The sequence below is a fragment of the Bombyx mori genome, chromosome 7, assembly GCF_030269925.1.
Source record: "Bombyx mori chromosome 7, ASM3026992v2".
Taxonomy (NCBI): Eukaryota; Metazoa; Arthropoda; class Insecta; order Lepidoptera; family Bombycidae; genus Bombyx; species Bombyx mori.
Window position 1 is genome coordinate 923,290 of NC_085113.1, and position 15,239 is coordinate 938,528.

A 15,239-nucleotide genomic window follows, 5' to 3' on the forward strand; every position below is an offset into this window, starting at 1 on the left:
CCGAGATTTTTTAGCGATTTTTGCCAAAAGTAATAAAATGCATATGGATAAAGAATTACTCAAATAAGCTATTCCTGCTTTTAGTTATTTGATTATGCAATTATATTATCGAATAGTCCCCCTTCAATATGTTATGGCTACTAGCCTAGATGAGCCATAGCGGTCCGCGTTTCTTACATATTCAATAGAAAACTTGCGGTCAAAGCAAAGTAATAGTATTAACCCACAGGGACCGCTTCCGTCCTTAACCTGTTAGAGCACGAGCTATGAGCACGATTATTTGAGAAATCAATCACTGTGTAAGTGAATCGTTAAGTGTATATTTTTCAATTACAAATCAAAGAGAGGAATATAGAGAAATACTTCACATGTGCTTAGATAATACTCCTGAAGTATCGTGTCGATCTTTGTTTATCAGAAATATTTATGTTGTAATAAATTGCAAAATCATATTACGACTATTTACTAACGTGATCAATGAATATACACTATGCACTAGAAGGACATTAATATGATTGACAGCTGCATTCAGAATAATTGACTAACATTTGATTTGCCTTATCTCAATGAATAATGTAATAACCTGATTATTCTTTAAGAAAAACGCTATTGTAAAAATATAATACAAATGCAAAACTTAGAACAAATTATGATAAAAAAAATCGGCATTAGATACCTAATTAAGAGGTCTATGAAAAGGTTTAATCACACGTCTATTCCTAACTTAAATCATCCGCTTTCATACTTCTGCTTTATCTAAGTAACTTCGTTGCTTCCTGCTCGCTTCCATCGCCTAAATACGAATCGAAAAGATTCGTTAAGCGACCTCTTTCCATTTTCCAGAGAGGTCCAGACTCGCAAAGCGTCTCCAAACGAAAAAAGCTAAACCGATTCAACTCAAAAACCAAGATACACCGTCTCAAGCAGCGAAACCAAAAAAGCCCCTCGTTCTAGACCTAGCTCCTCATTCGAAACAATATCATTTCAAACAGAACAGCTCTGGTAATGGAGTTATCCACCAACTATTAACATCACCCAAGAACAATAATCAGAACGGGTCTATAAAATCTAAAACCAAGAAATTGGATAAGCCGATTTCTTTGGAGAAGGTCTTCCCTGATACTTATGTAAATTTAGATGAGTTTTAGAATAGGCGTAGTGACGGGCAGGGATCTTCAGATTTGAGTTGGTATACCTGTTCAGTGGAGGAAATCAAAGGTAATCAAAAGCCCTGGAAAACCTGTAAGCGCATCAGCCTTCCAGGCAATCTCATGTATCCTACTTATTTTAAATTGAAATTACGAACTTAGATATACCTACCTCTAGTAATATTTCTGACCTACTTAAAGCAAAAGCGGTAGTTGTAAAATAGCGGGAAAACGCACGAGAAAAACGCGGTAAACAATTTTTATAGATATCTTAATAACATATCCATCCTATATAATATTATAAGTGTATCTAAAAATTGTTTAATGATTCTTTTAGAAAAGTAGCAAGTGCTGCATATTCTTTTAGCACATGCTGTAGATCTGGTTAGAATAAGTAATATTTTCAAGCAACTGCAGTGTTTCTTGTAAAATATAAAATATACTCAAAGTAAAAAAAAAAATATCAATTTTCTTGTGCATAGATTAGCCCTTTGGGTCATAATTTTTGCTGAAGAGAAAATAGCACCAAAAAACGTCAATGACAGTATATTGTACCGCATTTCATTCTAAACAGTGATATACTAATATAGCTAACTATAAAGGAATGGCTTCGCAATATACTAAATTGACATCAAACCTTACAGTGCTCGCAGTGCATATCGGAACATAGCCTAAGTAATACTATTTACATACGTTTTTAGGGTTATTTACAAAACTGTTTCTATTGTACTGTTTCGAAGCCTCGTTTTAACAATGCGTAAATTAAAAATCACCGAGGGTATTCAATTGCTAACAAACTCCTAGTAGCTACCAAGTATTTATTTGTGAATATTGCCATAAGCAGAGCCCATTCGAAGCCTTGCATCAGTTGAATAATTAAAACAATTAAAATGACAATTGGTCCCTCCGGAATCCGGTTACTGCACTGTTGAAGATTCGCATAAGGACAATAAAAGCCAAGTCGTTTGAAGAGAGATATGTCATGGCGCCGCGGAACATCAAGACGTTGGTACTCAAAGGATTAGGTATAGAGTTAAGAAGAACTATCGTATATGTGGAGCTATTTTTTTTAATGCTTAGTTGGGTAGACGAGCTCACAGCCCACCTGGTGTTAAGTGGCTACTGGAGCCCATAGACATCCACAACGTAAATGCGCCACCCACCTTGAGATATAAGTTCTAAGGTCTCGAGTATAGTTATAACGGCTGCCCCACCCTTCAAACCGAAACGCATTACTGCTTCACGGCAGAAATAAGCAGGGTGGTGGTACCCACCCGCGCAGACTCACAAGAGGTCCTACCACCAGTAATATTTTTGGAGCTATGTTTGAAATTAAGCTACATGCTATAGTGGCGCTACCCTAATTGGTCGCTTTTCGACAGACGTTTGACTCTTTGGCGGGAAAGTGAGGAGTAACTGATTTTTTTTTGTTAATTAAATTTTCTGCGGTTAGGTATTAATAATGGTTACTAAAACCCTTTAGCATTTGCGAATATGCACAAGCGTGGAAAAATGTCGCTAGACGAGGCTTTTCGGGTTTCTCGCAAGAAGCCTATTATTATTATAATATGTAGGTACGGTATTTAAAAAGAAGAAGAAAACGACACTTTTTAATTTATAGAGATTGTGTTTCTCACCTCTACTGTCCTCTACTCTCCATATGGTAGGTTAGGTTAAAAAAAACATACAAGCAAAGGTTTCTTAATGTTTAAAAAAACAGTCGAATTTTGAGGAGGCAATGGGAATACGAAACATCGACTCCAAGTTTTTACACAGGTAGTATGAGTATGCGCTGCAGTTGTGCCTTTAGTACTATATTTGGGTAGGTCTCAGTAAACAATATCATCATTTTTAAAGCCAAAAAAACTTCTTCGACTTCCCCCTTTACTTTCAAATATAAATTAAGAAACCATTAGAATAGTAGAAAACTAACACCACATTTCTCAGCAATAACAAAATAATCTTACCCACACCAGTTTCTAAAGTTAACTATAACATAAATTATATACAGTTTTCTAAATTTAGATCGATAAAATCAAAAACTCTGTATTAGGAGTTAGTTACATGTCATTTTCCAGAAAAAAACTTTCGGTTGCGGAGTAATCACGCCTTTAGTCGAAAAGAACATAATATAATATCTGATAACAATGTTTCCCACGTCTCATGACCTCATGTCTTAAGATTCGTATTCAGCTATTGTATGTCAGCTATTGTACAGTATGCTTATTATCTTTATAATATAATCCATTACCTATTTGACATGCTTAACACTAAGTGAGCTGTGAGTTAGTCAAACCTTTTTTGTAATGCTAAGATCATGACAGATAAAGACATGGGAGCAGGAAAATAAAGACTTTTGTGTGCATTTTTATTATATTTAAAATCTTATACGATGATATTTCAGAAGTAGTCAAAGAAGAACAGGCAGAAGAAGAAGATTGCGAAGAAGAAGAAGAAGAAGAAAAGTAAACAGCATTCCAAACAGCTAATTGCCATTTTATTAAATTGTTTTATTTTGTGTAGCTAATAATTTCGTTGTTTTTTTATTTATTAAAAGTGTAAGAATAAATGTGAATACGTATTGTGTTAACAAATTATATTTATATACCTATTTGTCCCTCTATTCTGCATTTATTTTTCTTTATCAATCATCATTTAACAAATCTTGGAAAAACAAAAGTATCCTTTTTCAAAATATAAAAAAATTTTCTATTATATATTTTATGAAAGAAATCAATGAAAATTCAAGCCCCTAAAATACAACAGGTGCTCAAGACGCGAGAAATCGTTTTCACTGGCAACAATTTTATCAACAACAAATATACGTTACACCTAAATGTCTATTAAGAGGGACAATGAGCATTTAGGGTTTTTGGGTTATTTTACTTTGTGTCAGTACGGCAATCGACTCCTTACTTTGAAAGATTGATACTGTATTACAGCAAATGAGTACATTACTTGAACTCATTACAGACTAGTCTCTAAGTTAACAAAATGACTGCACTAAAAATAGCTACATGGAACATCAATGGCTTGGCACCCAACATCGATGAAGTGGAAATTCTGATCTGTCTACATAGTCTAGACATTCTCCTAATTTCAGAGACACATATGACGACCAGCAGCTCGATAAGAATTAAAGGATATAAGATCTATTCCACAAATCACCCAGACGGTACAGCCCACGGCGGAACAGCAGTGATAATCAAAGCCACTGTTAGACACCATGTGCTACCAAACTACTGTACCGAACATATCCAGGCTACCACAGTAGCAGTCAGTGACAGAAATGGAGACTTTAATATATCATCAATTTATTGTCCCCCGAAACATAAAATAAGTGAAGCACAGTTTTCTGACTACTTTTTAAGCTTAGGATACAGATTTATTGCTGGGGGTGACTGGAATGCGAAGCATTCGCACTGGGGCTCTAGATTAATAACTACACGTGGAAGGGAGCTGAAGAAAAGTGTAGATAAACATTTCTTGACTACTGTGTCAACTCCAGAACCAACACACTGGCCCACAGACCAGAACAGACTGCCAGACGTTCTAGACTTTTTCATCACAACAGGACTGTCTCGACTGTTCTTCAATGTTGAGTCATGCCTCGATAGCTCATCTAACCATATTCCTGTAATATTGACAGTGAGCACCACTATTCTTAAGAAAGAAGTTCGGCAAACATTGTACAACAAATACACAGACTGGGATAGCTTCCGGGAAATAGTTGATACGGAGCTAAGCCTAAAAATAGCACTTAAAACAGAAGAGGATATCGAAGAAGCCACAAAGCATTTCACCACAACAGTTCAAGCTGCCTGCTGGAAAACCTCTCCGGAGCACTTGAATCCCAGGCCACGGCAAAATAAGATATCGTTTGAAATAAAAGAACTGATTCTGAACAAAAGAAAACTGCGAAGAGTATGGCATACTAGCAGGCTCTCAGTAGATAAAAGAGCTCTTAACAAAGCAGTCAAGGATCTTAAACTTGCCATAAAAAATGCAAGGGACAAAACTATGGAATGTTATCTAGATTCCTTAACTGCAACAAGTGCTACTAACTACTCTCTATGGCGAGCTTGTAGGAACTATAATAGGCCTATGGATCCCAAACCGCCGTTACGGTTGCAGAATAACACTTGGGCAAGAACAAGACAAGGAAAAGCTGACGCCTTTGCTGTTCACTTAGCAAAAGTATTCACGCCTAATGATGCTGACCCAAACACTGATGATTCCTTCATAGATTCGGCCCTAAGTCAAGACTTCCAGCTCGATTTGCCGATTAGGCCTACAACTCCGAAAGAAGTCGTGGCAACAATCTCAAAATTTGAGGACCTAAAAGCCCCCGGGTTTGATTTAATAGACAAAAAAGTCTTGAAGGAACTTCCCAAAAAAGCCATAGTTTTCCTAACCATCTTATTTAATGGCATACTAAGAACTGGACACTTTCCATCACTGTGGAGAGTTTCACAAGTAATTATGATACCTAAAGTAGGGAAGCCAGTGAACGAACTTAGCTCATACAGGCCGATTAGTCTACTAACCGTAACGTCAAAACTTTTTGAGTCAGTCCTGCTGCACAGATTATTGGAGGAGATTCATCAAAGAGCCATAATCCCGGACCACCAGTTTGGCTTTCGCCAGCAGCATGGCACTGTGGAACAAGTCCATAGAATCTGCTCTGTGATAAGGAAGGCACTAGAGAGAAAGGAGTACTGCTCCTCTGCCTTCCTAGACGTGCAGCAAGCGTTTGATAGAGTATGGCACAAAGGTCTCTTGTATAAAGTAAAAACTCTTCTACCCTGTACATTCTTCCCCATCATAAAATCTTATCTAACAGAAAGAATATTTCAAATAAGAGAAGAAGAGTGTACATCGCCATTTCACTCAATCAAAGCTGGTGTACCGCAGGGGTCTGTCCTGGGTCCAGTCTTGTATACTATTTACACATGTGATTTACCACAAAGCGAACATGTTACATTAGCAACATTCGCAGACGATACCGCTGTACTGGCATGTAGCAATTGCCCAAACGAAGCTTCAGACTTCCTACAGACTGGATTGCAAGAAATTGAAACTTGGCTTTCAAAGTGGAGAATAAAAACTAGTGTGACAAAATCCGTTCATGTAACCTTCACCCTCCGTAGAGGAGACTGTCCGCCAGTAACTCTGTGCAATCAACAACTCCCGCAAGAACACTGCGTAAAATACTTGGGAATACACCTTGATAGGAGACTCGTATGGAAACAACACATACAGAAGAAGAGAGAAGAAATCAACCTGAAATACAGAGGACTCTACTGGCTGCTTGGCAGAAATTCCAAGCTGTCAGTAGATAATAAGCTACTCATCTACGAAATGCTCTTGAAACCAATTTGGACATACGGGATTCAACTATGGGGTTCGGCGTGTGACTCTAACATAAATATCATACAGAGGGTTCAAAATTACATCCTGAAACAAATATCGAACTGTCCGTGGTTTATAAAAACATCGGAGATTCATGAACACCTCAAAATCAGGACTGTTAAACAGGAAATCAAGACCTGGAGTATGAAATACAGAAAAAGGCTAGAAATGCATCCTAATAAGCTTGCCACGCAACTAACCACACCGGACCTAATAAATAGGCTTAAAAGGCGACAAATCCTAAGTCTTGATAGACACGGTTGACAGAGTGGAGCAGTCTCGATGGAGATTTTGCTCTGACCGTCTAACAGCTCTCAACACATCTGCTCATAGTCTAGCTGACTGATTGCAAGATAAAGAAAAAAAAAAAAAAAAGAAAAAAAAAAAACGTTTTTATTTTAAGAAATTTGGCTGTATGAGAAGTGTTCGCTTGCAAACAAAAAAAAAAACTCACACTTCCTTTAAAACGCGCTTTGTCGCGTAGAAGTTTTAGAAACAGAAATATTATTATTTGTTGGAAATGACGGAGACTAAGAAAAAGAAACATGTATCGAAAAAGAATAAAAAAGCGTGGCGGAAACACTGTGATATTAAAGACGTTGAAAATTTCCTGGAAGATCAGCGATTAGAAGAGAGACTAGGGTGAGGTTATGTTGATGTGATATTTTTCACTATTTTCGTTTAGAAGACCAAAAAAACATTGAAACTCTTAACTTAACCGAATTTAATACCAATATTATCGTCATAAAAAACCATAGGATTCATACAATGCCTAGCACATGAATTTTATCGTGAATCTATTTGCATTTTTCAAATTCAAATAAATTATATTTACAAGAAAGGATCTTCTTCTTCTTTAGTTTTTGGCTAAGGCACGGTTTGTGCTTTAGCCAGCGTCAAATAATAAGATTTTTATAATTCGCCGTTTTAATTATTTCAAATTTATGAAAATAATAAAAAACGAAGGAATTTAATCAATTGGCGTGAAATTAAATGAAATGATATGGGATGAAATATAATTTCAGTAAAATAGTTCAGTAAAAAAAATCTCATTTACCAAAACTTTCACTGAACTTTTTGGAGGATCCCGAGAAATTATGTTCAGCGGCTTTCCCACATTTGTGAACTTTCACAGATACTAAACAGCAAATAAACCACTGTTATTCCATATTTAAACCTGCAGAAACACTACATAGACAAAATTAAACAAATCACAATAACTTCACTCCTCGCGTTCCTGCCAAAAAGTCAAGAAAGGATCCAAAATAGAAAACCTAAAAATTGCATGTAGAGGAAATTAAAATAGAATTAAAAAGACTTACTATAATCTTTCAGTAAATTTGAAACAAAACCGGACAGTGAGATCTTCATCATAGACACGGGAGGAGATGGTATCAAAACTGAAGATGAAGACATTAAGCCTATATCATTAAAAAAACTAAGAAGAAGTAAGCTAGGGGAATTCCCTAAATGCTTTGAAATTTTACTACCCGATTCAAAGGTACATAATGTTAAATTAATAGTTATTTAATAGTGAAACAATTGTATACTCAGAATCAGCTAACTATAAGTGCAGAAAGACTAAGGCAGGTTTTTCATGTAAAATATGCAATATTATTATGATATGGTTCATATTCAATGATTTAACTTCAGAGTTATCATCTCTGTAATGAGTTCCGATCTGGGTCACGAGATGTATAGCAAAGCTTTTATTGTAAAATTCCATCCAGACTGAAAATTGAATCTTGGCCAGTAAAAGTCAGGATTATTGAATACTAGATGAGTTAAACAATCAAAATATTTTAAGTAAAGCTATGTTTCTCGATCGAATTATGTGATTGTATGTTAGATAGCAGAAATTGTAAATTTATTTTTTTGTATCATCAGGTGCAAGATCCAAATACAAAACGAAATACCGTAAAACCAGTAGGTTCCAAGCCAACGGCCTTCAGTAAATTAACTGATAAACGAAAATATGAGAAGGGTATTTATCAGAAGAAAATAGAAGATGCACGGAGGAACAGGAAAATGGCATTGCAAAAGAAGAGGCGGGCAAAACAAGTGCGACAGAATTTCAATTTGGACCTTTGGGGCAAAGATTGTAAGCTTACTGAATTCTTTTACCACTATATTTTCCACTGTGGTTATTTCATTTATAGTTTGAATAGGATATGTATTTGTATCTGAAATCCGTTTTAGAAGTCGTCGTGGCCTAAAGGATAAGATGTCTGGTGCATTCGTATGTAGCGATGCACCGGTGTTCGAATCCCGCAGGCGGGTACCAAGTTTTCTAATGAAATACGTACTTAACAAATGTTCACGATTGACTTCCACGATGAAGGAATAACATCGTGTAATAAAAATCAAACCCGCAAAATTATAATTTGCGTAATCACTGGTGATAGAACCTCTTGTGAGTCCGCGCGGGTAGGTACCACCGCAGCGCCTATTTCTGCCGTGAAGAAGTAATGCGTTTCGGTTTGAAGGGTGGGGTAGCCGTTGTAACTATACGGAGACCTTAGAACTTATATCTCAAGGTGGGTGGCGCATTTACATTGTAGATGTCTATGGGCTCCAGTAACCATTTAACACCAGGTGGGCTGTGAGCTCGTCCACCCACCTAAGCAATAAAAAAAAGAACCCAATTTTTTATTGAAGTCACAGTAACATAAACAAACAAACTAAATTGTTTTATAATCTTAAGAAGGGACAAAAACTGATTGCTTGGTATCACCATCTGTCTCTTACTGCTCTGATACAGCCGTTTGTACCATTTTTAAAGGTTTTGGGACAATAGTCATACAATACTGACTGACATTCAGGGTCACAACCCTGAACCTCCTTCTTTTTTGAAGTCGGTTAAAAAGGAGCTATATCTAAAATCAATCGAATATTTTTGTGATTTGACAGAGATTATGACTCTACTAGGTATAAATAAAGCAACATTTCTATCAACAGTACCAGATTCCAAAACCATCCCCTCAACATTATGCGATGAGTTCATTCCTCCACAAGCTCAGCTGCACAATGTGTTACCAGAACAGCGTCTTCGACAGAAGCCTCCACTTGCCCAGACTCTAGTGACTCGTGCCGCTGTAGATGTTCCACACCCTGGAGTCAGCTATAACCCATCATATCAGGTACTAGCGACCCGCCCTCGCTTCGCTTCGGAAACTGTAATTTATTATTGATTTCTCAACTATTTAATACATGTAAACCTTCCTCTTCAATCACTATCTATTAAAAAAAACCGCATCAAAATCCGTTACGTAGTTTTAAAGATTTAAGCATACATAAGGACAGACAGTTATAGGGACAGAGAAAGTGTAGTGATTTAGTCAAATGTGTTGGCAAACATATTCATAATAATATTTTAATTTAAGTGACAGTTGCTACAATTTGTGAGAACCGAAAATATAATATAAAATGTTGGTTTTGAACTAGTAATCACTTTATTCATTAAGTGTAACCTATTTAACTTCTGGTTTACTGGACAACATTTGAAGCACAGCTCGTTAGCTAGTGATGTAAGGAAACAAACTCTAAATATGTATAGTTTTAAAATAATTTGTGTATGTAAACTGAATAAATTTGTGTATGTGTATTTTTACTGGTGGTAGAACCTCTTGTGAGTCTGCACGGGTAAGTACTACCACTCGGCCTATTTCTGCCGTGAAGCAGTATTGTGTTTCGGTTTGAAGGGTGGGGCAGCTGTTGTAACTATACTGAGACCTTAGAACTTATATCTCAAGGTGGGTGGTGCATTTACGTCGTAGATGTCTATGGGCTCCAGTAACCACTTAACACCAGGTGGGCTGTGAGCTCGTCCAACTATCTTAGATAATGTTTGAATTTTAAAAATGAACGTGATTGTTGTTTCCCAGGAACACCAAGAGCTCCTGCAGGAGGTTGTGCAGCACGAGCAAAAACTGATCAAGAAGGAACAACATCTGGATAGGGTCACCACCAAAATGTTCAAGAAAGTCACCGCTGCTGAAAAAGAAGTAAGAATGTTCTTTAAAATTTTTACTTATTTAATTTAATAACAAAAATTGTAATGCCCATCCAGAAAAAATGCCAATGGTGTTTAGTTTCAAACAAAGGAAAATTATGACCAGGGCCACGTAACTGTAATACTTTAAGACAAAAAAAATTTTGTATGGAAACTAGCGACATCTTGTAGCAGATGCCCGTAAACTTATATGCTGTGAAAGTTAAGGCATTTAATTATTGTATGACTAAACACAGAAAATAAAACAAAATATAATTCATCCAAGTCTTTATTTGTTGTAGAAAACTAAGAAGTCTTATTACAAATTAGCTTAAAATTGTGAAGGAATTGAATTCAAAGTATGTCACAGATGTCACTCATTCATAAAATGAAACTTTTCAGAATCAATGGCGTGAAGAGATGAGTGAAGGTCTGCCGAAACCACATAACCCAGCGGAACATGACTCCGAATCCGACGGAGAGTACAAAGCCATCAACCCTCCCGTTAAGAACAAGAAGAAAGATCACAAGGCTCGAAGGAAACAAAAGGAGAGATTATTGGAGAAGGAACGCCTGAAAAGGGAAAAGATTGACAAAAAGAAGATAACTGATATTTACAAGTATGAGGATGTTCTGTTCTTTCTTATTTATAGAAGATTGCACAAAGTGGGAATGAGTTACTCGCTCCGGGCATTTCAATATTGCAATAATTGTTACGTTATAATACTCAATATAAAAATGAATATTTAAAAAAAACAAAATGTGTGCAATTCACACGTGGTAGAAGTGAAACCTTCCAAAATTAAAATACAATTATCCTAAACGTCTTAAGTATATGAAAATTTTTGTCATTAGTAAATAATTGTAAGGTAGCGCCCTCTCTGAATTGATATTTTAATTTCACGTATAATCCTAAATTAAAATTCACTACAAGAGCTTTCATACACACGTTAGTATTAAAAAATCTCACAGATGGCGCTGTATTAAATAGTATGTATATTTCTGTCTCATTCTTTGCTGGCTTCATCCTACACATTTTTGTATTTGTGTCTCTTACCTGTCGTTTTTTCCGTTGCATCCGGTTTGAAATCACAACGATTCTAAAGAAGTTTTCACTTCAAAAAAAACATGCCCGCTGAGTTTCTTGCCAGTTCTTCTCAGGACGGAGGCTAGTTCTTGTGAATTGGCGGTAGTTCTTTTTGACGTTCAACAAGTATGTACTTTCATTTATGTCGAATAAAATTTTTTTTGAAGTGAAACTTTAGGCGCATGAGGGTAAAATTTTTACAGAACGTCACGCAGGTATGCAACGGAAGTGACATCAAACTACTATTGAAATTAAGTACTTGTCAAATGTCAGTAGTAGTAGTTGTTCTATTTTTCCAACTGGAAAGGCAAATGTATTATACCATACAGCCTAATATTTTATAATTTTTTTTGTGAAAAATGTTAATAGTAATTAAAATGAAATGAAAAGAATTTGGAACATTAATCAAATAGCATGAAATTAAATTAGTCAATTCAATTGGCAAAATATTAGTCATTTACAATTTATAAATCTAAACATAATGTGACTGTCAACACTGAGGTTTGAGATTGACATCTGACAGACTTTTGGCGGGAACATATCTTCCCTTTTCCCTTCCTCTAAGTCTCGGAAATCTAAAGTTTTAGATTTGTATAAATATAAGCAAGACTTATAAATTAGTTCGCCAAAAAAGTTTCACTTCTGACATGTGTACTTTGTACGCACGCACTTTTTTGATTTGATTTGATATCAATAAAATGTTGTTTTTGGCTGTGTTCGTAATAGTCATAATTGGGTTATTATTAAGAAAAATAAGGATTTGTTAACGTCACCGCCCTGTCAGGTCATCCAGTATGTATTGCGCATTCGGGTGTGTATACTTTCAGGATGTCGGATTATTTTGTTTTAAAAAAAATCAAGTCACTGTTATGTGATTATAAATTCTTGGCATACATTTAAAAGAGCCTCTGAGGAGTGGAGTGCTCTGAGGAATTGTTTGATATGATACCATCATCTTGTTTTTACCATCTAGGACATATCCTTCTTCAAACGAGGCTTGTGGAGAATATTTAACGGTAGGCAGCAACTTGGCTTTGATCTTGGCATTGCTGAAGTCATGGGCGATGGTAACTATTCATCATCACGTGGGCCGTATATTCGTCTGCGTACAAGGGCAATAAAAAAATAAGAAGCCTCATTTTTAATGTTCAGTAATGATAATGTAGTTGTCTTAAATTTGTAGGCTTCGGAAACTGGAGTCTTCGATCAAGAAGGGCGAGAGGGTTCGCGAGGCTCAGCGCGCACAGCGAGCCGCCCGCCGCGCCGCCCGCGCCCGCGCCGCGCCCCCCGCACTCAGCGCGCACCCCGCGCCCGCCCCCGCCCCGCCGCTCGTCGCGCCCGCGCAGCTCTCCGGCGACCTGCGCCGCGTCGCGCCCGCCGGTACGGGACAACACCAACAGAAATACCAATTTCACATTCCCGATCCTGCGGACAGAATGGAAAGCAGTCGACGTCGCCCTAAACATGTCATTTCGGATCCTCCCGATCCACTAACGGTGCTTTTACGTACCTCGAGCGCCGGTCATCGTTCTCGTCGAACTCGTTCGATCCGGTGGTAGATTCTGTGAAGCACTACTCTTGCTAGGGTTCGTGTTAGCAACGTCATCGGGTTTGAGCCCCGCGAGCTCACCTACTGGTTAAGGCGACGCTGATATAACCTCTCAAGGCTATCAGCTTAGGTAGGAAAAAAACCAAATCCAACCATGACAAAATCAAAAAATTCAACACAATGCAATCTTCTTCTTTATTTTTATACTCCGGCACGGTTTGTGCATTAGCCCGCGTCAAATAATAACATTTTTATAATTTGCCGTTTTAATTACAGTTACAGTTTATGAATAATAAAAAACGAAGGAAAGTAAAATAGCGACATAACATAAACGATTAAATACGAATGAAATTTAGAAATGAGATGATATGAATGAATGTATGAACGAACGAATGAATGAATGATTTATTTTATTTCAGAAAACAACAACAAGTCCCTACGTGTACATAGTATCTTTGAAACATACTTAAAATTACCAAAACCAACAAAAAATAAAAAAGATACATTTTTTTCTAATAATTATCAGTTGAATACATTTCAAATATCCCATTCAACTGTTACTTACTTCGAACCAACCATTATTATTATTTAGTCCGCAAGTGAACCATGATACCAATGGTTCAAGTATGAAATTTGGTCATTTACTGTGACTTTTTCAGTGGACTTTCACAGATATTAAACAGTTAATAAACCACCGTTATTACACATTTAAACACGAAGAAACACTAAATATGTAGACAAATAAAAAAAAAGAAACATGTGTGCAATTCACACGTGTTAGAAGTGAAACCTTCAAAAATTAAAACACAATTATCCTAAACGTCTAAGTATATGTAAAATTTTGTCATTAGTAAATAATTGTAAATCATCTTTTATAGCATGAGGTGGCGTCCTCTGTGAATCGATATTTTAACTTCACGTATAATCCTAAATTGAAATTCACTACTAGAGGTTTCATACGCACGTTAGTATTAAAAAGTCACATAGATGGCGCTGTATTAAAATTTTTCGACACTTCCGTTGCATACCTGCGTGACGTTCTGTAAAAATTTTACCCTCATGCGCCTAAAGAAGTTTCATTTCAAAAAATTCGCACAACTTCGCTTCTCGCGTTCCGGCCAAAAAGTCAACACAATGCTTAAAGAACGATTTATTTTCCAGTGAACCTTCTCCGCGAACGTTTCGAGTCGCTCCAACACCGCGGCGCCCTCGCAGCCTCCAAGGTCATGATGAAGAAGAAACGGAAATTAAAGAGCTACTTCAAGCCGGGACACAAGGTCACCGACCAAGACGTACAGAAATTTATCAAAAATCATAATATAGAAGTATAGATTCACGAAATAAAGTTGTGTTTACAAAATTATTGTCGTTTTTTTTAATGATATAAATTGTAATGTGTATGTACCGATATTTAAATGGGACAGTCAATAAATTAATGTTTATATGACCAGCGGCCCGCTCCGGCTCCGCTTGGGTCTTCAACAAAAATTTCAACGATATTTGACGTTGTTTTATTTTTTTAAATAAAATAACACTTATTGCGGCATAACTATAATAGTTAGACATATTGCCGCGACATTTTTTGTAAATAATAAGGTGTTCTATAAAGCCGTAGTACATTATTTTATTCTATCATCAATAGTTTTCGTAGGGCACGCGATGTAAAGAATATTTTAGGTAATTTCTTATCACCTTGGGGTATAATATAGGAGTTTTAGTAAGGATCCCTATTTTTTTCAAAAAATATTATATCCTATGTCGCTCGGGAATAGTGTGGCTGCCAAACAGTAAAAGTATTTTTCAGTTCAGTATCAGGTTCATCGGTTCAGTACTTTCGGAGCCTATTCAATACAAACAAACAAATCTTTCCTCTTTATAATATTAGTATAGATTAATATAGACAAGAAATTATTGTTTAACAAAAAATATAGTAAAAAATGAATGTTTAAAACCATCCGCCATGCTTGCGCCAATCGTTTCCGTCTTCGATACAAGATGGCGCCCGTCAAGGGACGACCGCCGCAGCCGGGGGCCAGACATATAGTGCCCGGA

At 36.6% G+C, this 15,239-nt stretch overlaps 1 protein-coding gene and 1 long non-coding RNA gene across 3 annotated transcripts; both read left to right on the forward strand.

The window, feature by feature from the left end:
- The first annotated feature begins 342 nt into the window (after window positions 1-342).
- Window positions 343-3,771, forward strand: LOC134199125 (uncharacterized). Its single transcript, XR_009973478.1, has 3 exons — window positions 343-699; window positions 844-1,218; window positions 3,553-3,771. It is a non-coding gene; the product is annotated as an uncharacterized LOC134199125 (long non-coding RNA).
- Window positions 3,772-6,947: 3,176 nt separating this feature from the next.
- On the forward strand, window positions 6,948-14,547 carry LOC101741616 (ribosome biogenesis protein NOP53). 2 transcript variants are annotated; one of them, XM_038012079.2, is made up of 8 exons: window positions 6,948-7,202; window positions 7,896-8,061; window positions 8,448-8,661; window positions 9,519-9,700; window positions 10,445-10,564; window positions 10,954-11,171; window positions 12,822-13,018; window positions 14,349-14,547. In XM_038012079.2, the coding sequence occupies exons 1-8, from the start codon at window positions 7,081-7,083 to the stop codon at window positions 14,516-14,518; spliced, it is 1,389 nt and encodes a 462-aa protein (XP_037868007.1). In that variant the 5' UTR covers window positions 6,948-7,080; the 3' UTR covers window positions 14,519-14,547. The 2 variants fall into 2 exon arrangements, with proteins under 2 accessions (XP_037868007.1, XP_037868008.1); XM_038012080.2 differs by lacking the exon at window positions 12,822-13,018.
- The last annotated feature ends 692 nt before the right edge of the window (window positions 14,548-15,239 follow it).